The sequence below is a fragment of the Thalassophryne amazonica genome, chromosome 5 (genome assembly GCF_902500255.1).
Source record: "Thalassophryne amazonica chromosome 5, fThaAma1.1, whole genome shotgun sequence".
NCBI classification, from domain to species: domain Eukaryota; kingdom Metazoa; phylum Chordata; class Actinopteri; order Batrachoidiformes; family Batrachoididae; genus Thalassophryne; species Thalassophryne amazonica.
Genome location: NC_047107.1, coordinates 132,118,575 through 132,143,560, shown reverse-complemented (window position 1 = coordinate 132,143,560; position 24,986 = coordinate 132,118,575). Strand labels below are relative to the sequence as shown.

At 46.1% G+C, this 24,986-nt stretch overlaps 1 protein-coding gene across 1 annotated transcript in view; it reads left to right on the top strand.

Annotated features, from left to right (window-relative positions):
- Positions 1-2,148: 2,148 nt before the first annotated feature.
- snapc4 (small nuclear RNA activating complex, polypeptide 4) overlaps positions 2,149-24,986 on the top strand; it is a 143,608-nt gene continuing 120,770 nt past the window's right edge. The window contains exons 1-13 of the mRNA XM_034169629.1: positions 2,149-2,305; positions 2,452-2,495; positions 5,042-5,147; positions 8,739-8,761; positions 8,842-8,964; positions 9,678-9,818; positions 9,896-9,980; positions 10,542-10,623; positions 14,242-14,343; positions 15,859-15,931; positions 16,051-16,215; positions 16,296-16,446; positions 16,547-16,653. Of these exons, the coding sequence (XP_034025520.1) occupies positions 2,194-2,305; positions 2,452-2,495; positions 5,042-5,147; positions 8,739-8,761; positions 8,842-8,964; positions 9,678-9,818; positions 9,896-9,980; positions 10,542-10,623; positions 14,242-14,343; positions 15,859-15,931; positions 16,051-16,215; positions 16,296-16,446; positions 16,547-16,653 (1,314 nt within the window). The 5' untranslated portion in view covers positions 2,149-2,193. The remainder of the gene's footprint in view (positions 2,306-2,451; positions 2,496-5,041; positions 5,148-8,738; positions 8,762-8,841; positions 8,965-9,677; positions 9,819-9,895; positions 9,981-10,541; positions 10,624-14,241; positions 14,344-15,858; positions 15,932-16,050; positions 16,216-16,295; positions 16,447-16,546; positions 16,654-24,986) is intronic.

Below are 24,986 nucleotides of genomic sequence, written 5' to 3'. Positions count from 1 at the left end.
GCACCTCAGCAGGGGAAAACAAGTTCAAACAGGTGCAATTAATACAGGTAAAGAGTGCAGAATAAGAGGGCTTCTTAAAGAAAAATTAACAGGTCTGTGAGAGACAGAATTCTTGCTGGTTGGTAGGTGATCAAATACTTATTTGCAGCAGTAACACACAAATTATTACAAAATCATACATTGTGATTTCTGGATTTTTTATTTTTATTTTTAGATTATGTCTCTCACAGTGGACATGCACCTAAGATGAAAATTTCAGACCCCTCCATGATTTCTAAGTGGGAGAACTTGCAAAACCGCAGGGTGTTCAAATACTTATTTTCCTCACTGTAAACTACACCACACACTAACTCCACAATCTAAAACACACTCCGTGCATGGAAATATTGCACAACTTTCGAAACTGATCACTTTCTCCTTTTTGCTCTGCATGAAACCACAATTTCCATTCGCTCAGCAACCAAATTACATGGATCATTGTTTATTTAGTAATGTATTTTACACCAGTAATAAAGAAAAGTTTGTGTATTTTTTCTTTAACCTGCTTGCTGTCGCAGACAGAGAGACATGGAAGAAAAGTCCCGTTCGCAAAACGGACACACACACACAGGGGGTCTGTGTGTTCTCATCAAACCCACATGAAGTTGGTGATTTTGATTGGTTAGCTCCTGAGTTTTCCACCAATGGTAACACCCCTCTCTCCTGCTGCAGTTGAGGGAGTCTGTTTCATCCCAGCCTTCTCCCTCCTCCAGCTGAAAGAAGGAAATGAGTCGTTTTGCTGCAGCTGTCTGCAAAACGCACAGCGAATATGAGAATATCATCCCCCCAAAAAACTTGCGTAAATTATTAATCATAATTCAAGTTACGCTTAGCCTATTAACAAAATTTAAAAAGTGGTTTGGAGGGTGAAGTCTCCACATTCAACACACATTCAAACAGATCATCAGAGTGGAGCAGATTTTGTGCTATGTCCGCTTAACTAGGTCATGTGACTTTTGATGAGAGGGCGCATCATTCGACTCCAGAGGGATAAAAACACTTTCATTTTTCCTGAATGAAAAGCTTTGAAGCCCAGGTCCCACTGAATAATGTAGGATGAATAATGAGCCATGCAGCATGTTTTCTTTACTACGAGAGGATTTCTTCAACTATGGTGGGAGTTTCGTGGCTCTGAGTGGCTCTTAGAGGCATTATTTTCAGTTAATGAGGCTCCTCTGAGTGTGGCGCTAATTTCAAGATGTTCAAAATTTAGCAACAACAGCGTGGGGCAGTTTGTGTACCAGGTTTTAGAGGTGTGTGCATCGTGATTACGAGGCTGCTGTCTGTGCACCTGGCAGCTACGCAGGATCTGAGAGGCTATTTTTGGAGTGGCTGCCCTTCTGCACACACAATTCCACCTTCTCTGTGCGCTGGACCCTGTATATAAAATAATTATTTTGTAGCTGATTAATCATTTTCTGCCAAACCTTGGATGCTGAAAACACCTCTAATCACTTCTGGAATCACAGAGGACTGTTTCATCTGGACACTTTTTCCCTCTCTTTCCTGCTCCATGTGTATGTGTTTAAAGCTGCAGAAGAAATAAAGCCAGCGAGCCGTGGAGCCAGCGAGGAGCACAGAGGTGGCTGTCCAGGAACCTTTGGTTCAGTTCCAGCTTGTCTGGTGCATTACAGGTCAACAGCAGCCTCGTGCACAGCGCACAACCATGGGTCTGTACTGGAGCGTCTAATTTTGGACTGCATTTTTAAAAAATGTGACATCATTAAATGCTGCTGTGATTCTGTGAATTGAAAACGCACACTTTAAAGGGACCAGGTGTGGGAGAGCTGGAGGTTTGGACCAAACCCATCATGCCTAAACGTGCGCCAACATGGCATTATCATGGCACTATCACGGCACTACATGGCTTAGTGTGGCTGATGCCAGCCATTCGAGGCTCTAATGACAGGTCGGTCGTGGCTCACTCGAGGCTGCTACGTGGCACATGTGGGCTACAGAGAGGCACATAGAGGCACCTTCATAGTGGATCCGTGATAGATGAAAACGTGGGTCATTCTTTTAATAATCACTGACACACCCATGCGCGGCTCATTATTCATGGCTTATTATTCGGTGGGACCAAGGTTTAAGGAATGTAATTTGAAGCAGTCTGTGGCAGAAAAAGTGAATTTTAAATTCTGTGTCCCTGTAGACATGTCAACTTCCCTGTCCAGTCAGAGGGACAGAGTCCAGAGGCAGGTGGAGACACTGGAACAGTGTCTGTGTGCAACCAATGCTGAACTGGAGCTGCTGACCACTGACACAGGTGTGTGTGTGTGTGTGTGTGTGTGTGTGTGTGTGTGTGTGTGTGTGTGTGTGTGTGTGTGTGTGTCTGTGACTGCAGGTTTTGTGTGTGTGTGTGTGTGTCTCTGACTGCAGGTTTTGTGTGTGTGTGTGTGTGTGTCTTAACAGATGATGAATCAGACAGCGAGGACACAGATGAGGATTCGGTGCAGGTAACAGACATGTTTTAAGCCCCGCCCCCTTGTCCTTTCTGATGGGACAGAATAACCACTAACTCTTCCGCTGTCCTCTGATTGGAATCTGAACAAATTATATTTTATTTTGGAGGAGCAGCAGCACTAAGTGCTGATTAATTTTATTAATTATTACTCAGCAGTGACCACATCCTCATTTGTCCTTGCCCGTGTGTCCTTCTGCAGCCCTGCAGGGGGCAGCAGAGTACGCTGACTCGCAGCAAGCATCTGCAGTGACATCAGAGACACTTACTGTTAGATTTGTTTAATTTTCACTTGAGTTTTACATAATAGACAATCAAAAACACATTTGGATCATAAACAATAAAAGAAGAATACAAACGGCACGTTGTCCCAGCGTTATTGATTTTTTTTTTTTTTTTTTTTTTTTTTTTTATGAAACAGAAATGACGGTGTGTAAAAGCAGATCAGAAGAACCGCCGATAGTTCCAGTCTTATGTTAGGATGTTGAGAACATCCACAGGATCAGAACTTTTTTTTTAAAGAGGATTAGCCAGATTTGACATTTTGGATTTTCAACGCACAGACAAAACAGTTAGTTATTTCTGATGTCCACATGTCCATCTGGGGAATCTGATGCCTGTGTAGTTTTCCAGAGATGACCAGTTTAGTTTCAGGCTTGTTGCGTTTCCTCAGAGACAAAGTCCTCTATCTATTGGAGGTTGTGTGTCAGTGTCGTATACCAGATCTTTTGTGCGCCGTCATCTACAGTGGAACCCTCAAAATGTGAAATACATGTTTGAACATTTTAGGGCTGATACTAAGTGTTATCGTCTGTTCTAATCCTTAAATCAGTATGTTTTGCTTTGGACTTTTGTCCATCATTGTTGAATATGTCCTGCTGATAGGTTTACTGAAACCTTTGTTCCTGTGAACCACATCCTGCTCCTGTGTCGAACCGGGTAATGTATCCTGGTCATGGTTCAGGCTATGTCTGTCAGAAATAACATTGCATCACCAGCAAATAGGCTGATTTTGTGAGTTAAGTGGCGAGCCTGGATGTCTGGGTCTCGTCTTGGCGGGCCTGGATGTCTGGGTCTCGTCTTGGCGAGCCTGAATATCTGGGACTCGTCTTGGCGAGCCTGAATATCTGGGACTCGTCTTGGCGAGCCTGAATATCTGGGTCTCGTCTTGGCGATCCTGAATGTTTGGGTCTCGTCTTGGCGAGCCTGGATGTCTGGGTCTCATCTTGGCCAGCCTGGATATCTGGGACTCATCTTGGCCAGCCTGGATGTCTGGGTCTCGTCTTGGCGAGCCTGGATGTCTGGGGCTCGTCTTGGCGAGCCTGGATGTCTGGGGCTCGTCTTGGCGGGCCTGGATGTCTGGGGCTCGTCTTGGCGGGCCTGGATGTCTGGGGCTCGTCTTGGCGGGCCTGGATGTCTGGGGCTCGTCTTGGCGGGCCTGGATGTCTCGTCTTGGCGAGACTGGATGTCTGGGGCTCGTCTTGGCGGACCTGGATGTCTGGGGCTCAGTCCACAGCCTTGTTTGCTGCCTCTGGAGTGTGGTTGGAGTTTTTATGCCATTTGTGAGTCTTTGCTTGTGGTTTGTGACATAATGTTTTTACACAACTAACCAAAGCCTTGTCAAACTCAGGAGATCCAGCCATTTGAGGACATCTTCAATTTCAATTTGTTTCATTTATATAGCGCCAAATCACAACAGAGTTGCCTCAAAGCACTTCACACAGGTAAGGTCTAACCATACTAACCCCCAGAGCAACAGTGGTAAGAAAAAACTCCCTCTGAAGAAGAAACCTCAAGCAGACCAGACTCAAAGGGGTGACCCTCTGCTTAAACAACAAGAAAAACAGAGAAATACTAAGGTGATCGCCGGCCGCTAGCCCTAAACTTCACTAAAAGACCCAGAATTTAGGTAAAGTTGAGGCCGCGGCACGCTCCAATTACTAATAAATGAAATAAGAGTAAAAAGCGTAGAACTATACTATACTCAGTATGCTGCCATATGAAAGGGAAAATAAGTGCGTCTTAAGTCTGGACTTGAAAGTCTCCACAGAATCTGACTGTTTTATTGGCGCAGGGAGTTCATTCCACAGAACAGGGGCACGATAAGAGAAAGCTCTGTGACCCACAGACTTCTTATTCACCTTAGGGACACAAAGTAGTCCTGCACCCTGACAACGCAAAGCCCGGGCCGGTACGTAAGGTTTAATTAGGTCAGCTAGGTAGGGAGGTGCCAGTCCATGAATAATTTTATAGGGTTAGTAGCAGAACCTTAAAATCTGATCTCACTGGGACAGGAAGCCAGTGAAGAGACGCCAAAATGGGTGTAATGTGGTCAAACGTTCTGACATCTGAGGCTTTTTTGACTTCTGATGATACATTAATCTGAAATATGCAGTGTTGCCATTAAATCACCACTGACAGGACTTGAACCATAATTTTGATTGCATGGCAACACTTGGATATGTCTTCGATCCACATGGTTGGCTGTATGGACTCCAGACATACCTAATAAAATGACACAGTGTGGATCTTTGTTTTCAGAACACAGCAGGTTTGTTAGCTCAGAGAGAGAAGATCCAAAAGGAGATTCAGAGTCTGGAGGAGGTTCTGGGGCCCCACAGTCCATTTTCTGTGTCATCTGCCTCAGGTAAACATGCACATATGGACAACATATTAATTACATCCTGCAAAACTTTAACACCACGAATAGTTTTTCTCTATCTTCAACTGTTTTACTCCTCTGTCATTGACCCACTCATCCTCACCGGCCCTGTCTGTTTCTGTGTCGTTGACCTGCTCGTCCTCACCCGTCCTGTCTGTTTCTCTGTCGTTGACCCGCTCGTCCTCACCCGTCCTGTCTGTTTCTCTGTCGTTGACCCGCTCGTCCTCACCGGCCCTGTCTGTTTCTGTGTCGTTGACCTGCTCGTCCTCACCCGTCCTGTCTGTTTCTCTGTCGTTGACCCGCTCGTCCTCACCGGTCCTGTCTGTTTCTCTGTCGTTGACCCGCTCGTCCTCACCCGTCATGTCTGTTTCTGTGTCGTTGACCTACTCGTCCTCACCCGTCCTGTCTGTTTCTCTGTCGTTGACCCGCTCGTCCTCACCGGCCCTGTCTGTTTCTGTGTCGTTGACCCGCTCGTCCTCACCCGTCATGTCTGTTTCTCTGTCGTTGACCCGCTCGTCCTCACCGGTCATGTCTGTTTCTCTGTCGTTGACCCGCTCGTCCTCACCGGTCCTGTCTGTTTCTGTGTCGTTGACCCGCTCGTCCTCACCGGCCCTGTCTGTTTCTGTGTCGTTGACCCGCTCGTCCTCACCCGTCATGTCTGTTTCTCTGTCGTTGACCCGCTCGTCCTCACCGGTCCTGTCTGTTTCTCTGTCGTTGACCCGCTCGTCCTCACCCGTCATGTCTGTTTCTCTGTCGTTGACCCGCTCGTCCTCACCCGTCCTGTCTGTTTCTGTGTCGTTGACCCGCTCGTCCTCACCCGTCCTGTCTGTTTCTGTGTCGTTGACCCGCTCGTCCTCACCCGTCCTGTCTGTTTCTGTGTCGTTGACCCGCTCGTCCTCACCCGTCATGTCTGTTTCTCTGTCGTTGACCCGCTCGTCCTCACCGGTCCTGTCTGTTTCTCTGTCGTTGACCCTGCTCGTCCTCACCGGTCCTGTCTGTTTCTGTGTCGTTGACCCGCTCGTCCTCACCGGCCCTGTCTGTTTCTGTGTCGTTGACCCGCTCGTCCTCACCCGTCATGTCTGTTTCTCTGTCGTTGACCCGCTCGTCCTCACCGGTCCTGTCTGTTTCTCTGTCGTTGACCCGCTCGTCCTCACCGGTCCTGTCTGTTTCTGTGTCGTTGACCCGCTCGTCCTCACCGGCCCTGTCTGTTTCTCTGTCGTTGACCCGCTCGTCCTCACCCGTCATGTCTGTTTCTCTGTCGTTGACCCGCTCGTCCTCACCGGCCCTGTCTGTTTCTCTGTCGTTGACCCGCTCGTCCTCACCGACCCTGTCTGTTTCTGTGTCGTTGACCCGCTCGTCCTCACCCGTCATGTCTGTTTCTGTGTCGTTGACCCGCTCGTCCTCACCGGCCCTGTCTGTTTCTGTGTCGTTGACCCGCTCGTCCTCACCGGCCCTGTCTGTTTCTGTGTCGTTGACCCGCTCGTCCTCACCCGTCATGTCTGTTTCTCTGTCGTTGACCCGCTCGTCCTCACCCGTCATGTCTGTTTCTCTGTCGTTGACCCGCTCGTCCTCATCGGCCCTGTCTGTTTCTCTGTCGTTGACCCGCTCGTCCTCACCGGCCCTGTCTGTTTCTCTGTCGTTGACCCGCTCGTCCTCACCGGCCCTGTCTGTTTCTGTGTCGTTGACCCGCTCGTCCTCACCCGTCATGTCTGTTTCTCTGTCGTTGACCCGCTCGTCCTCACCGGTCATGTCTGTTTCTGTGTCGTTGACCCGCTCGTCCTCACCCGTCATGTCTGTTTCTGTGTCGTTGACCTGCTCGTCCTCACCCGTCCTGTCTGTTTCTCTGTCGTTGACCCGCTCGTCCTCACCGGCCCTGTCTGTTTCTGTGTCGTTGACCCGCTCGTCCTCACCCGTCATGTCTGTTTCTCTGTCGTTGACCCGCTCGTCCTCACCGGTCATGTCTGTTTCTCTGTCGTTGACCCGCTCGTCCTCACCGGTCCTGTCTGTTTCTGTGTCGTTGACCCGCTCGTCCTCACCGGCCCTGTCTGTTTCTGTGTCGTTGACCCGCTCGTCCTCACCCGTCATGTCTGTTTCTCTGTCGTTGACCCGCTCGTCCTCACCGGTCCTGTCTGTTTCTCTGTCGTTGACCCGCTCGTCCTCACCCGTCCTGTCTGTTTCTGTGTCGTTGACCCGCTCGTCCTCACCCGTCCTGTCTGTTTCTGTGTCGTTGACCCGCTCGTCCTCACCGGTCCTGTCTGTTTCTGTGTCGTTGACCCGCTCGTCCTCACCCGTCATGTCTGTTTCTCTGTCGTTGACCCGCTCGTCCTCACCCGTCCTGTCTGTTTCTGTGTCGTTGACCCGCTCGTCCTCACCCGTCCTGTCTGTTTCTGTGTCGTTGACCCGCTCGTCCTCACCGGTCCTGTCTGTTTCTCTGTCGTTGACCCGCTCGTCCTCACCGGTCCTGTCTGTTTCTCTGTCGTTGACCCGCTCGTCCTCACCGGTCCTGTCTGTTTCTGTGTCGTTGACCCGCTCGTCCTCACCGGCCCTGTCTGTTTCTCTGTCGTTGACCCGCTCGTCCTCACCCGTCATGTCTGTTTCTCTGTCGTTGACCCGCTCGTCCTCACCGGCCCTGTCTGTTTCTCTGTCGTTGACCCGCTCGTCCTCACCGGCCCTGTCTGTTTCTCTGTCGTTGACCCGCTCGTCCTCACCGACCCTGTCTGTTTCTGTGTTGTTGACCCGCTCGTCCTCACCCGTCATGTCTGTTTCTGTGTCGTTGACCCGCTCGTCCTCACCGGCCCTGTCTGTTTCTGTGTCGTTGACCCGCTCGTCCTCACCGGCCCTGTCTGTTTCTGTGTCGTTGACCCGCTCGTCCTCACCCGTCATGTCTGTTTCTCGTGTCGTTGACCCGCTCGTCCTCACCGTCATGTCTGTTTCTCTGTCGTTGACCCGCTCGTCCTCACCCGTCCCTGTCTGTTTCTCTGTCGTTGACCCGCTCGTCCTCACCGGCCCTGTCTGTTTCTCTGTCGTTGACCCGCTCGTCCTCACCGGCCCTGTCTGTTTCTGTGTCGTTGACCCGCTCGTCCTCACCCGTCATGTCTGTTTCTGTGTCGTTGACCCGCTCGTCCTCACCGGCCCTGTCTGTTTCTGTGTCGTTGACCCGCTCGTCCTCACCGGCCCTGTCTGTTTCTGTGTCGTTGACCCGCTCGTCCTCACCCGTCATGTCTGTTTCTCTGTCGTTGACCCGCTCGTCCTCACCCGTCATGTCTGTTTCTCTGTCGTTGACCCGCTCGTCCTCATCGGCCCTGTCTGTTTCTCTGTCGTTGACCCGCTCGTCCTCACCGGCCCTGTCTGTTTCTCTGTCGTTGACCCGCTCGTCCTCACCGGCCCTGTCTGTTTCTGTGTCGTTGACCCGCTCGTCCTCACCCGTCATGTCTGTTTCTCTGTCGTTGACCCGCTCGTCCTCACCGGTCATGTCTGTTTCTGTGTCGCTGACCCGCTCGTCCTCACTGGCCCTGTCTGTTTCTCTGTCGTTGACCCGCTCGTCCTCACCGGTCCTGTCTGTTTGTCTGTGGTCAGATGGTGGCAGCAGCGGTGAGGAGGTCAGTATCTTTGCATGCCCTAAAATATTTTGAATTTTTTTGCTTTCAACTGCATTTAGCACAAAACTTTGTTTGTACAGAGTGATCTGGATCTGCCTCTGTCAGTGGACTCCTGTCTTCAGATAAACCTGGTCTACCAGCAAGTGCTCCAAGAGACTCTGGACCAGCTGGAAACACTACTTACAGACAATCAGAAACAGCAGGTCAGTACCAACAGTTGATTGTGGACGAGGTGGACAGGTTTGTAAAGGTGAAAATATGTTGTCCTATAGTGGCTCCACCTCAGGTTGTAGTTTGTAGTCAAGATTGGGTTTTGGAAACTGGACTGCATTTCTATTATAGATTTTTGGTCAAAGCATTTTACACTGGTGTGTCACATTCACTGGTCAGTGGTCTCAGATGAAGTCCAACTGGAAAAAGAAACAGTTGCAGTTCCTTGACTGGCCACTTGAGGCTCCAAAACAGAGCACATTCCCATAGGAGACCATGTTAAAATGTTCATAGCCTTGTACAAATAATGGTTTTGGTCTCTACAGTTTCCTCCTCCATGACAACTGCATGAAGTTTTCCTCAAAAAAATGTCAGAGGGAGTTTTTCAGATTTTGCCTTGGGGAGGGGGTTGATGAGGTTGGACCTTACGCTTGTGATGCACCTTGGGGAGACTTATGTTGTGATTTGGTGCTATGCAGATAAACTGATTTGAAGTTAATTTAATTAATAATCCTTCCTGCAACTGTTCCTGAAATTTGGGGAGTAGGCGTTCCTGCGGTGGAAACGGGTCTCTTGGTTCAGCAAAGCTCACAGCAGCATCTGTGAATTTGAGATCACTCAACCTTTCCTCACCAGAAAGACACCTAAGGTAGTGGTGCCCAGTCCATGCAAACACTGAAGCATTTCTGTTTTCATGTGGCTGCAGAGGGAGCTGATGTATCAACTGTCTGGACCAAACAAACAGCCTGCCAGAGAGCATCCCGCCAACTCTTCCTACCAGCAGCCAATCAAAATGTACCTGGGTCGCTTTCTGAAGCCATACTTCAAAGACAAACTGACGGGGCTGGTAAGATGCACGGACAGAAGGTCTTACGGTCTGCTGATGTCCAGCCAACAATCAACTGCTACGGTTTGTGTCTCCAGGGTCCGCCGGCCAATCTGGAAGCCAAGGAGAGAGCCAGCAGGATGGTGAACTGCCTGGACGACAGAAAGTTGAAGATTAAGAGATGTAAGAAATACATGTTAAGAGTTGGTAACATTGTGTAGCTGCTTGGGGATGTCATCATCACAAAACCAAAACCTTTGTTCTTGATGAAATCTGTGTATGCTGGTGCTGATGTTTGAGGGGGTTCTGAGTCATGGTCTTTGAAAGCCATCCGGATCCTGGCGTCCTTTATGAGGGACACACTGAAAGCGCCTGTCTGGGAGTTTGGGTGTCGGCCAGGTGGTCTCTGTGTCACAGGCTTCATGTGAGGACAGTGAGGTTAAACTTCATGCAAAAACACACTTGAAGACTGTTGGAATTTGTGCCCCGTTTACACCAGGGCACAAATTCCACCCCAATTCCAATGAAGTTGGGACGTTGTGTGAAATGTAAATAAAAACAGAATACAATGATTTTCAAATCCTCTTCAACCTATATTCAATTGAATACACCACAAAGACAAGATATTTAATGTTCAAACTGATAAACTGTATTGTTTTTGTGTAAATATTTGCTCATTTTGAAATGTCTGTCTTTCTGTTTGTCTGTGTCTCTGTCTGTCTGTCTGTGTGTCTCTATGTGCAGGGGAGAGCTGGCAAAAGACTCTGTTGATCCACTCAGTGACCAGAGACAGCTTGAGGAGACTCATCCAGCCCAAACTCTCCAAGTAAAGTTTTGAGTAGTATATGAGACAACTGTTGGATTAGTAGTACTCCTAGTACTGTGAACAGCAGCAGAGCAAAGGTTACATGTTACACATCACATGAATAAAGTAAACATTAAGTATACAGTCTTCAACAGACAGTTAAGTGTTACGCGCCAAATGAATAAAGTAAACATTAAGTAGGTAGTGTTCGACAGACGGTTACGCGTTACGCGCCAAATGAATAAAGTAAACATTAAGTAGGTAGTGTTCGACAGACGGTTACGCGTTACGCGCCAAATGAATAAAGTAAACATTAAGTAGGCAGTGTTCGACAGACGGTTATGCGTTAGGTGCCGGCAAATGAATAAAGTAAACATTAAGTAGGCAGTGTTCGACAGACGGTTATGTGTTACGTGCCGGCAAATGAATAAAGTAAACATTAAGTAGGTAGTGTTCGACAAACAGTTACGAGTTACGCGCCAAATGAATAAAGTAAACATTAAGTAGGCAGTGTTCGACAGACGGTTATGCACCGAGTGAATAAAGTAAACATTAAGTAGGCAGTGTTCGACAGACGGTTATGTGTTACGTGCCGGCAAATGAATAAAGTAAACATTAAGTAGGTAGTGTTCGACAAACAGTTACGAGTTACGCGCCAAATGAATAAAGTAAACATTAAGTAGGCAGTGTTCGACAGACGGTTATGCACCGAGTGAATAAAGTAAACATTAAGTAGGTAGTGTTCGACAAACGGTTACGCGCCAAATGAATAAAGTAAACATTAAGTAGGCAGTGTTCGACAGACGGTTATGTGTTATGTGCCGGCAAATGAATAAAGTAAACATTAAGTAGGTAGTGTTCGACAAACAGTTACGAGTTACGCGCCAAATGAATAAAGTAAACATTAAGTAGGCAGTGTTCGACAGACGGTTATGTGTTATGTGCCGGCAAATGAATAAAGTAAACGTTAAGTAGGTAGTGTTCGACAAACAGTTACGAGTTACGCGCCAAATGAATAAAGTAAACATTAAGTAGGCAGTGTTCGACAGACGGTTATGCACCGAGTGAATAAAGTAAACATTAAGTAGGTAGTGTTCGACAAACGGTTACGCGCCAAATGAATAAAGTAAACATTAAGTAGGCAGTGTTCGACAGACGGTTATGTGTTATGTGCCGGCAAATGAATAAAGTAAACATTAAGTAGGTAGTGTTCGACAAACAGTTACGAGTTACGCGCCAAATGAATAAAGTAAACATTAAGTAGGCAGTGTTCGACAGACGGTTATGTGTTATGTGCCGGCAAATGAATAAAGTAAACGTTAAGTAGGTAGTGTTCGACAAACAGTTACGAGTTACGCGCCAAATGAATAAAGTAAACGTTAAGTAGGCAGTGTTCGACAGACGGTTATGTGTTATGTGCCGGCAAATGAATAAAGTAAACATTAAGTAGGTAGTGTTCGACAAACAGTTACGAGTTACGCGCCAAATGAATAAAGTAAACATTAAGTAGGCAGTGTTCGACAGACGGTTATGTGTTATGTGCCGGCAAATGAATAAAGTAAACGTTAAGTAGATAGTGTTCGACAGTTACGAGTTACGCGCCAAATGAATAAAGTAAACATTAAGTAGGCAGTGTTCGACAGACGGTTATGCACCGAGTGAATAAAGTAAACATTAAGTAGGCAGTATTCGTCAGATGGTTATGCGTTACGCACCGAATGAATAAAGTAAACATTAAGGCCTGGTCACACTGCACTAACGAAGGACAACGAAGCCCAAACGAACCAAGAAATCTTGACTTTTGTTGGCATCATTTAACCTTCGTGCAGTTTCATTAATGCAGCTGGTGCTTCGTCAGGATTTTTAAACTGTCGAAAAATTTTAATGAATGCTGCCGAAAACCTCAGTTCGTCCATATTTCTTTTTGCTGTCATTCTTGACGGTTTCTTATCGGTTTAGTTTTTGTAACATTAGCATTTAGTTTGACTTTGTTCGACCAGCTAACTGTTTTCACACAGTACAGACACCGGTTTGTGAGTGCTGCTGTGGAGGAGAGATGCAGCTCCTCCGCGGGTGGTGCTGGTGTGTGGTGTGGGGCTTCTGCCGCTGCGTGTGATGGGGCGAGTGCAGCTGTTGCCATGCCGTGGTGCTGGCCGGCCAGAAAGAATTTGTCGGCCTCCTCCGCCAGCACATGGCAGTCCGTGATCGTGGTGTTGACCAGCGCTGTGCTCACCTGAGGAGGGAGTTGCTGCACAAAAAGTCCTGCCGGTGTCCAGTTAGGAGCTGCAGCATTCTGTCCATGAACGCGTGTGTGTGTGTGTGTGTGTGTGTGTGTGTGTGCATGTGCATGTGTGTGTGGCTGATTCACGTATGCAGCGCCTGTGCATGCATGATCAGAAATGGTAATTGAACCCGTGCGTGTGACTGACTGCTTAATCCACACAGCCGCAGCACCCGGTGATCGGTAACACCAGGGTTTTAAAAAAAGCCAGAGGTAGAGATAGCACTATCTCCCCCCCCCCGTCTTCAAACCTGAGTGCTGTTTGCTTTGCCGTTCTGAGAATGGCACGCATTTCTACAATGCAAACATATGCAAAAGCAAACATATGCAGCTGCAACCAAATCTACGAACGCAACGACACGTGAAAAACGCTGAGTACACTCGCATTTCTGCTGTACAGACAGCGATTATAGTTTTGGTATTTGAGAGATTTGGGAAATATTTGGTGTGTTTGCAGTGTGTATTATTTAGGTGGAGTATTTAGTGTTTTTTTTTTTGTTGTTTTTTTTGTAAAAATGAGGCATCTTATGAATGTTGAGCAAGCACTTCAGTTTCTTTTTTTTTAATTGGAGCAAGACAGAGCATGCAGTGTGCCATCAGAGTCTGAACCAGACAGTGTGGATCCTGATGATGAAGGAGATGATCCCTCTTTTGTTATGGACGAGCAACCAGAGCAGGTGGATCCACTGACGTGCGCACAGATCTCCACAGTGGGTCAAATCACGTGCTTTTCTTTGCAGCTTCTCCTGGACTCAGGCACAACAAAGCTCTGCCCCAGCGCCAAGTCCTGGAATGCAGAGCAGAATGCAGACACCCACTGCTCCAGCAGTGGCTCCAGGCACATTTTGTTTAAAGCGTCAAGATCAACGTTGGCTTCGGTTTCGTTTTGTTCCTCTTTCAGTCCTTTTGCGCTCTTGATTCACAGCCTATTCACTGATGGGAAAAGTCAAAAGCTCATTTGTCCACCTTTTCTCAACAATTTGTGACTTTTTTTTAGTGTTTTCCCTTTTTTCAAGAATCTTCGTATGTCATGTGACCAAGCCATTAAGTACGCAGTGTTTGACATACAGTTAAGCGTTGCGCGTCGAATGAATAAAGTAAACGTTAAGTGGGCAGTGTTCGACAGATGGTTACGTGTTAGACGCCGAATGAATAAAGTAAACGTTAAGTAGGCAGTGTTTGACAGACGGTTACGTGTTAGGTGCAGAATGAATAAAATAAACGTTAAGTAGGCAGTGTTCGACAGATGGTTACGTGTTAGGCGCTGAAGGAATAAAGTAAACGTTAAGTAGGCAGTGTTTGACAGACGTTTATGTGCCAAATGAATAAAGTAAACAGCAAACATGTCTGTGTCACAGGGTGGACTACCTGAGCCAGAAGCTGTCCTCTGCAGAGGAGACAGACAGGCAGCAGCTGGCACAGCAGATAGACAGCCTGGAGAAAGCAATAGACCTGATCAGGTAGGTTCACCCTGCGACCTGATCAGAACAGCGTGTGGAGTTGATGGGTCCCTTGTTGAAGTCCTGACCTGACGACTTGCTGCTTCCTTGCTCTTCGAATGTGAACATATCATTGGCAGCCTGTGCGGATTTGCAGAGTGGGTGGACCAGGCTGTTCTCTGGACATCTTCTGAATTCACAGAATACTTCATTAGTAGTTTGTCATCTTTGAAGGCCTACACACAGGCAGGGGTTGCTCGCATGACCACAGAGCTATCTCCAGAAGGTCCACCAACTTCTTGTCCCACAAGAGATCCATTTCAGTCCACTTCACTCAAAGGCCTCTGTGACATCACTGACCTGCAGGCACCACACCTGGCCTTAGGTCCACCTGCTCAAACATGTTCAATACTGCAGCAGGCCTTCTATGTTTAGTTTGGAAGAGGGAGAAGTTGTGGACATACTCATGATTCAGATGAACACTTCTCTGCTGAGCTGGGGATGGACTGGGGATCTGCCTGGTCCCTATCCAGGACCGAGTGCACTTCTGTCATGTGTTGGATTCAGTGTTACATGCTACCACATGTAACCTGACTTGACCTGACTTGTGTTTGGAGGAATTCTGTCTTTACTGGAGTGGCACGGTGACTTAGTGGTTTGCACTGTTGCCCCACAGCAACCTGAGATCGTTTCCTGGCCTTTCTGTGTGGAGTTTACATGTTCTCCCTGTGTGGGTTTCCTCCGGTTTCCTCCCACCATCAAAAACATGCTTATTTAGGCTCTGCTCCTTCCTCTGCCCCTGACCAAGGCGGCATCTCTACATCTGGCGTTGGTCCCTGGGTGCCGTGTGGTTGCACACTCCCCCTATTCACTTCAATTCAATTTCAGTTTATTTTCATTTATATAGCGCCAAATGACTACAGAGTTGCCTCAAGGTGCTTCACACAAGTAAGGTCTAACTTTACCAACCCCCAGAGCAACAGTGGTAAGGAAAAACTCCCTCTGAGGAAAAAACCTCAAGCAGACCAGACTCAAAGGGGTGACCCTCTGCTTGGGCCATGATACAGACACAAATTAACAATACAAATATACAGGAAACTTTGGGCATTCATGCTGTTTCACAGGACAGGAGGGTTACAGAAACAGACACCACACCCATCTCTGGATGGAGCTGCACCTCAAACAGAGAGAAAAAACAGAATCAGGCATCAGAAAGACAAGAAATACTGTATAATTTGTCAGCATTACAGAGAAATACTAAGGTGATCGCCGGCCACTAGCCCTAAACTTCACTAAAAGTTTCCTAATAAAATGAATTTAAAAGGGTGCCCCTAGTGGTTGGATTGTGTCCTAACTGTAGTTAGGATGGGGACATGCAGAGGACACATTTCATTTTATGTACAAGGACAAATAAAGCTGCTTCTGTCTTCTTGTGGTGGAACATCAGCAGAATCCAGAACTCACTTTAATACTGTGGGATTGTTTTCAGAGTCGTGTTGTGGATAAATTAACAGCTGTCTGTCTGTGGTCGGTCAGATTAAAGAAAGCGGAGGAGCTAATCAGTGGGCGGCACGAGGAACACGACTGGGACAGAATTGCTAATGTAGATGTAAGTTATCCCTGTTTTTCTTTCATTCATTTGTCCAACTAACAGCTGATTGACTCCTCCTACTCCGACCCCCTCCTCTCCTCCTATCCGACTTCTCCATCTCCGCTCTTCCTCCTCAGTTTGAAGGGACGAAGGAGGCCGAAGACATTCGTTGTTTCTGGCAGAACTACTTGCATCCGTCCATCAATAAGAGCAGGTGGAGTCGTGAGGAGGTGCAGCAGCTGAAGGAGGTCAGCAGCAGACTTGGACACAGACGGTGGGAGGACATCGCAGCCGAGCTGGGGGTAAGGATGACGACCTGGAATGATTCACCTGTCTGTCTCTCAGACAGGTGTTTAGTGTGTCTTTCTCACCTGTCTCTCAGACTGGGAGGACAGCCTTCATGTGTCTCCAGACTTTCCAACGGTTTGTCTCGGACTCTCTTCGACGCAGCAGTTGGACCCCAGATGAAGATGCTTTGCTCAGGGAGCTGGTGGACAAGATGAGGATCGGAAACTTCATCCCCTACACACAGAGTAATGACATCACACTCATGATGTCACGCTGTTAAAAAAAAAATCCTGTCACAGCTTTGATAGTCCAAGGTACAACTGTGTGTGTGTGTGTGTGTCTCAGTGAGTTACTTCATGGAGGGTCGTGACCCTGGTCAGCTGATCTACAGGTGGCTTCAGGTGTTGGACCCGAGCCTCCGGAAAGGACCTTGGTCCAAACAAGAGGATGAGGTAAGCAGTGGATGCAACTCGCACACATCTCTTCCACCCCCCACCCCCACCCCCCACACACACACACACGGAAAACTGTAGTCAGCTGGGTGTAACTGTAGTCCTGTGAGTATGAGGGTGGAGCTCCAGTGGCCTTTACTCATGGCTATGGTGTCAAAATCCAGGCCATAGTCCATGTGGTGGTGTCAAGTAGGGGATCAAGTAGGATCAAGTAGGGGATGGCCTGTTTGTGTGCCCCCATGGGTGCTCCAGGAACCATGACGGCTCAACGGGAACCCTAAACACAACACTGCTAACAGGGTTCTGGTGAAACAAGAAACTCCAAGAAACTTTCATTGCTCTTAAAGGCGTGAAAAACATATGCATCCCCCAAAGCTAGTGTCCATACCAATGACATATTCTCAGATTATTTTCCTGTTGGACGTGGAACACGCCAAGGTTTCCTGTTATCGCTGTTGCTCTTTGCTATTGCTATTGAGCCACTTTCCATTGCATTGCGTTCTTCTTCTTTGTTTAGTGGAATTCTTCGAAATGGGATTGAACACAAATTGTCTTTATATGTGGATGATCTTTTGTTATATGTATCAAATCCTGTTAACTCTATCCCTGTGGTCTTGAGTATATTAAATAACTTTGGCTCCTTTTCAGGGTATAAATCGAATGCTTTCCTATAAACAGTATTATACAGTATTTTTTGTCTTTCTGATGCCTGATTCTGTTTTTTCTCTCTGTTTAAGGTGCAGCTCCATCCAGAGATGGGTGTGGTATTTGTGCTGGAGACCCTCCTGTCCTGTGCACCAACAGCATTTCTTGTATATTCGTCCGTGAATTGTTTTGTGAATTGTTCTGTAATTTATGTCTGTATCATGGCCCAAGCAGAGGGTCACCCCTTTGAGTCTGGTCTGCTTGAGGTTTCTTCCTCAGAGGGAGTTTTTCTTTACCACTGATGCTCTGGGGGTTGGTAAGGTTAGACCTTACCTGTGTGAAGCGCTTTGAGGTAACTCTGTTGTGATTTGGCGCTGTATAAATGAAAATAAATTGGAAATTGAAAAATTGAAATAAACACAGCTGCTCGTAGTCTTCAGCAATCTGACTTCCCATTTAAACTTAGTCACAAAGGGTTTAAGTATCTTGGTATAAATGTGACATGTTCTTTATCCGGCCTCGCTTCAGCTGCTGATATTCAGAGGTGGCGTAATCTCCCTGTCTCCCTCTTGGGTAGAATTAATGTTGTCAAGATCAATCAATCAATCAATTTTTTTTTTATATAGCGCCAAATCACAACAAACAGTTGCCCCAAGGCGCTTTATATTGTAAGGCAAGGCCATACAATAATGATGTAAAACCCCAACGGTCAAAACGACCCCCTGTGAGCAAGCACTTGGCTACAGTGGGAAGGAAAAACTCCCTTTTAACAGGAAGAAACCTCCAGCAGAACCAGGCTCAGGGAGGGGCAGTCTTCTGCTGGGACTGGTTGGGGCTGAGGGAGAGAACCAGGAAAAAGACATGCTGTGGAGGGGAGCAGAGATCGATCACTAATGATTAAATGCAGAGTGGTGCATACAGAGCAAAAAGAGAAAGAAACAGTGCATCATGGGAACCCCCCAGCAGTCTACGTCTATAGCAGCATAACTAAGGGATGGTTCAGGGTCACCTGATCCAGCCCTAACTATAAGCTTTAGCAAAAAGGAAAGTTTTAAGCCTAATCTTAAAAGTAGAGAGGGTGTCTGTCTCCCTGATCTGAATTGGGAGCTGGTTCCACAGGAGAGGAGCCTGAAAGCTGAAGGCTCTGCCTCCCATTCTACTCTTACAAACCCTAGGAACTACAAGTAAGCCTGCAGTCTGAGAGCGAAGCGCTCTATTGGGGTGATATGGTACTACGAGGTCCCTAAGATAAGATGGGACCTGATTATTCAAAACCTTATAAGTAAGAAGAAGAATTTTAAATTCTATTCTAGAATTAACAGGAAGCCAATGAAGAGAGGCCAATATGGGTGAGATATGCTCTCTCCTGCTAGTCCCCGTCAGTACTCTAGCTGCAGCATTTTGAATTAACTGAAGGCTTATTAGGGAACTTTTAGGACAACCTGATAATAATGAATTACAATAGTCCAGCCTAGAGGAAATAAATGCATGAATTAGTTTTTCAGCATCACTCTGAGACAAGACCTTTCTGATTTTAGAGATATTGCGTAAATGCAAAAAAGCAGTCCTACATATTTGTTTAATATGCGCTTTGAATGACATATCCTGATCAAAAATGACTCCAAGATTTCTCACAGTATTACTAGAGGTCAGGGTAATGCCATCCAGAGTAAGGATCTGGTTAGACACCATGTTTCTAAGATTTGTGGGGCCAAGAACAATAACTTCAGTTTTATCTGAGTTTAAAAGCAGGAAATTAGAGGTCATCCATGTCTTTATGTCTGTAAGACAATCCTGCAGTTTAGCTAATTGGTGTGTGTCCTCTGGCTTCATGGATAGATAAAGCTGGGTATCATCTGCGTAACAATGAAAATTTAAGCAATACCGTCTAATAATACTGCCTAAGGGAAGCATATATAAAGTGAATAAAATTGGTCCTAGCACAGAACCTTGTGGAACTCCATAATTAACTTTAGTCTGTGAAGAAGATTCCCCATTTACATGAACAAATTGTAATCTATTAGACAAATATGATTCAAACCACCGCAGCGCAGTGCCTTTAATACCTATGGCATGCTCTAATCTCTGTAATAAAATTTTATGGTCAACAGTATCAAAAGCAGCACTGAGGTCTAACAGAACAAGCACAGAGATGAGTCCACTGTCCGAGGCCATAAGAAGATCATTTGTAACCTTCACTAATGCTGTTTCTGTACTATGATGAATTCTAAAACCTGACTGAAACTCTTCAAATAGACCATTCCTCTGCAGATGATCAGTTAGCTGTTTTACAACTACCCTTTCAAGAATTTTTGAGAGAAAAGGAAGGTTGGAGATTGGCCTATAATTAGCTAAGATAGCTGGGTCAAGTGATGGCTTTTTAAGTAATGGTTTAATTACTGCCACCTTAAAAGCCTGTGGTACATAGCCAACTAACAAAGATAGATTGATCATATTTAAGATCGAAGCATTAAATAATGGTAGGGCTTCCTTGAGCAGCCTGGTAGGAATGGGGTCTAATAAACTTGTTGATGGTTTGGATGAAGTAACTAATGAAAATAACTCAGACAGAACAATCGGAGAGAAAGAGTCTAACCAAATACCGGCATCACTGAAAGCAGCCAAAGATAACGATACGTCTTTGGGATGGTTATGAGTAATTTTTTCTCTAATAGTTAAAATTTTGTTAGCAAAGAAAGTCATGAACTCATTACTAGTTAAAGATAATGGAATACTCAGCTCAATAGAGCTCTGACTCTTTGTCAGCCTGGCTACAGTGCTGAAAAGAAACCTGGGGTTGTTCTTATTTTCTTCAATTAGTGATGAGTAGAAAGATGTCCTAGCTTTACGGAGGGCTTTTTTATAGAGCAACAGACTCTTTTTCCAGGCTAAGTGAAGATCTTCTAAATTAGTGAGACGCCATTTCCTCTCCAACTTACGGGTTATCTGCTTTAAGCTACGAGTTTGAGAGTTATACCATGGAGTCAGACACTTCTGATTTAAAGCTCTCTTTTTCAGAGGAGCTACAGCATCCAAAGTTGTCTTCAATGAGGATGTAAAACTATTGACGAGATACTCTATCTCCCTTACAGAGTTTAGGTAGCTACTCTGCACTGTGTTGTTATATGGCATTAGAGAACATAAAGAAGGAATCATATCCTTAAACCTAGTTACAGCGCTTTCTGAAAGACTTCTAGTGTAATGAAACTTATTCCCCACTGCTGGGTAGTCCATCAGAGTAAATGTAAATGTTATTAAAAATGATCAGACAGAAGGGAGTTTTCAGGGAATACTGTTAAGTCTTCTATTTCCATACCATAAGTCAGAACAAGATCTAAGATATGATTAAAGTGGTGGGTGGACTCATTTACTTTTTGAGCAAAGCCAATAGAGTCTAATAATAGATTAAATGCAGTGTTGAGGCTGTCATTCTCAGCATCTGTGTGGATGTTAAAATCGCCCACTATAATTATCTTATCTGAGCTAAGCACTAAGTCAGACAAAAGGTCTGAAAATTCACAGAGAAACTCACAGTAACGACCAGGTGGACGATAGATAATAACAAATAAAACTGGTTTTTGGGACTTCCAATTTGGATGGACAAGACTAAGAGACAAGCTTTCAAATGAATTAAAGCTCTGTCTGGGTTTTTGATTAATTAATAAGCTGGAATGGAAGATTGCTGCTAATCCTCCGCCCCGGCCCGTGCTACGAGCATTCTGACAGTTAGTGTGACTCGGGGGTGTTGACTCATTTAAACTAACATATTCATCCTGCTGTAACCAGGTTTCTGTTAGGCAGAATAAATCAATATGTTGATCAATTATTATATCATTTACCAACAGGGACTTAGAAGAGAGAGACCTAATGTTTAATAGACCACATTTAACTGTTTTAGTCTGTGGTGCAGTAGAAGGTGCTATATTATTTTTTCTTTTTGAATTTTTATGCTTAAATAGATTTTTGCTGGTTATTGGTAGTCTGGGAGCAGGCACCGTCTCTACGGGGATGGGGTAATGAGGGGATGGCAGGGGGAGAGAAGCTGCAGAGAGGTGTGTAAGACTACAACTCTGCTTCCTGGTCCCAACCCTGGATAGTCACGGTTTGGAGGATTTAAGAAAATTAGCCAGATTTCTAGAAATGAGAGCTGCTCCATCCAAAGTGGGATGGATGCCGTCTCTCCTAACAAGACCAGGTTTTCCCCAGAAGCTTTGCCAATTATCTATGAAGCCCACCTCATTTTTTGGACACCACTCAGACAGCCAGCAATTCAAGGAGAACATGCGGCTAAACATGTCACTCCCGGTCTGATTGGGGAGGGGCCCAGAGAAAACTACAGAGTCCGACATTGTTTTTGCAAAGTTACACACCGATTTAATGTTAATTTTAGTGACCTCCGATTGGCGTAACCGGGTGTCATTACTGCCGACGTGAATTACAATCTTACCAAATTTACGCTTAGCCTTAACCAGCAGTTTCAAATTTCCTTCAATGTCGCCTGCTCTGGCCCCCGGAAGACAATTGACAATGGTTGCTGGTGTCGCTAACTTCACATTTCTCAAAACAGAGTCGCCAATAACCAGAGTTTGATCCTCGGCGGGTGTGTCGTCGAGTGGGGAAAAACGGTTAGAAATGTGAACGGGTTGGCGGTGTACACGGGGCTTCTGTTTAGGGCTACGCTTCCTCCTCACAGTCACCCAGTCAGCCTGCTTTCCCGGCTGCTCGGGATCTGCCAGGGGGGAACTAACGGCGGCTAAGCTACCTTGGTCCGCACCGACTACAGGGGCCTGGCTAGCTGTAGAATTTTCCACGGTGCGGAGCCGAGTCTCCAATTCGCCCAGCCTGGCCTCCAAAGCTACGAATAAGCTACACTTATTACAAGTACCATTACTGCTAAAGGAGGCCGAGGAATAACTAAACATTTCACACCCAGAGCAGAAAAGTGCGGGAGAGACAGGAGAAGCCGCCATGCTAAATCGGCTAAGAGCTAGTAGCTACGCTAAGCTAGCGGATTCCTAAAAAACACGCAAAGTGAATAATGTGTAAATAATTTAGAGGTGATTCAGCAGAATGAGTGCTTTAGTTAAGGCACGTAAAGATTACACTGGGAAACAAATCGTAATCTAGATAACTAGATCAATCTAACTGCGCAGATTAAACAGCTAACAGATACAGAAAAACACTGCTGTGCTCCGGAACAGGAAGTGATACAATACCGCAGTGAGAGCCAACCACCAGTAGAGGCAAGCAAGAGGCAAGATGAATATATTACTGAAATTTCTTTTTTTTATTTCAGTCTATCCCTCTTTTTCTACCAAAAATCTTCTTTGATTCTTTGGACAAATTAATTTGTAGTTTCATTTGGAATGGGAAACCTCCTAGAGTCTGTAAAACTTTACTGCAAAGATGTAAACTCAGCAGTGGACTTGCATTTCCCAATTTTCAGATATATTACTGGGCTGCTCACATACAAAAACTCTGTTATTGGTTAAAATTGGCGAGTTCTCCTTGGTGCAGATTTGAACTGCTATCTTGTACGGGGTCTTCATTACCTGGTCTAATTTTTTTTCTTCTTTGCCTATTAAACCCTCATTATATACTAATAATCAATTCGTTCTAAATACATTGAAAACTTGGTTTTAATTTAGACATTTTAAATTTGTAGCTGCATCTTCTTTGTGTCCTTTAACCAACAATCATTTGTTTCCTCCATCTCTTTTAGATCCATCATTTACAGTTTGGTATGATAGAGGCATAAAACAAATAAGAAATCTTTATATATCGGGGTATTTGCTAGTTTTGCTAATTTATCTTCCAAATATACTTTACCTGTTACCTGTTTGTTCTGTTATTTACAAATTTGGAATTTTGTCTTTAAAATGTTCCCAAATTTTCCATCTGTACCTCCTGAACTGTCTTGGGAAAAAATGGTCTCACTTTTTCCACATCAGAAAGGATTGATATCAAAGATTTACACACCTGGCCTTGATCAACCTGTGGTGGGCCTGCCTAAGCAGAGGGTGTCTTGTGATAAATGGCCGAAACAACCTGTGATGCTTAGGCACACAACTGATGATGTGTCCCGCTGGGAAAGCCTTATAGCAGCCATTTACCAAGAAGTCCTGAAGTAAAAGCAGTGCAAACACCAGGGATTATAACATCTAGTCCTTATAACGAATCTTGAAGTCTGGAGAAATCCAGTGACCGCTGCGAAAGAGCAGCTGACAGTCAGGGAAAGACCATATGACAGCCTGGATAGACTGCTGACAGGAGGGAAGACCCCAACGGGGCTAGTGTGGGTTAGCGACCCACACTAGCAGGATCCAGCGCTGGTTAGCGATCTTGGATCCACCCATTATTGCTACAAAAACCTTAAAGAAGAGAATACCCCCAGGGTCTGCGAGAGTGGGGGCGGAAGATGACCCACCACGGACGGATAACACGGTGACAGACCAAGGAATGGAACAGACAATGAATAGATCAATCAGCACCGCAACAGATGGACCATCAACCCTGGCAGGACAAAAACTGCAGAACTGCATTTGTGGCTGGTCAAAATTAACAACAGTGAGGGGCCTAAAAATCCATCAAGGCTTAAAGAAATGCCTTAGCAAGCTCAGCAAAGGGTCTCGCATTGACCACTACTTCCTAGGAAGACGGCCAAATCAGTCGAGTAAAGCCTGGAGGCAGGAGAACCCCCACAGTCCTCAGGGTATCAGCACCTCAGCTGAAGCTCAGCATCGCATAGACTCTCCAGCCTGGAGCCTAGCCAGGAACAGCCAGCAGCAGTCTCCAGTTTAGAGTCCAGCCATTTACAGCCAACACCAGTCTCCAACCTGGAGCTAGGCTTGCAATACCTAGCAATAGTTTCCAGCCCAGAGCCCACACAGCCAACACCAGCTCCCAGCTCAGCACCTAGCCATCCGCTGCCAGTAACAGATAGGAGGATGGAAGGAAGGAAACCTCAGATCCTGTGGCCCAAATCTAGCCAGAAGAAAGAGTGGGAGACCATTGACTCAGACCTCATCCTCCTACTAGAACAACAGAAGGGTCCTGTTGAGAGAAAATTGGAGAACATGGGATCCATCATATACAGCTATGGGGCTGAGAGGTTTGGGATAAAAGAAAAAACCCAAAGGCAGCAAAAAGGCCCTCTAAGTCAGCCAAAGTCCAGGAGGCAGCGGGAAATCGACAGGCTTGTGAAGGAAAGAAGGCAATTGAGAAAGCAGTGGAAGAGGGCTACAGAGAAGGAAAGACTTGGATTAGATGATCTGCATGCGGAAATAAAGCAGCGATTGATGAAGCTGCGAAGATCAGAGCACCTCAGGCGACAACGTAAGAGGAAAGAACGGACAAGGACCCGCTTCTACAGCAATCCCTATAGCTTCGTTAAAGGCCTTTTTGAGCGAGAAAAGAGTGGGAGCCTCAAAGTGCCCATAAAAGACCTGGAAGAGCACCTGAAGAAGACCTACTCTGATGATCGGAGGCATGAGCCAGTCGCCATCCCGAATGACATGCCACCAATTCATGCTCCTGAGCACCAAATGGATGTAAGGCCTCCCACATGGAGCGAGGTGGAGAAGACAGTGAAGCAGGCAAGATCCGCATCAGCACCGGGGCCCAACGGTATTCCATATAGGCTTTATAAGAACACCTCGGGTGTCCTTAAATACCTCTGGAAACTGATG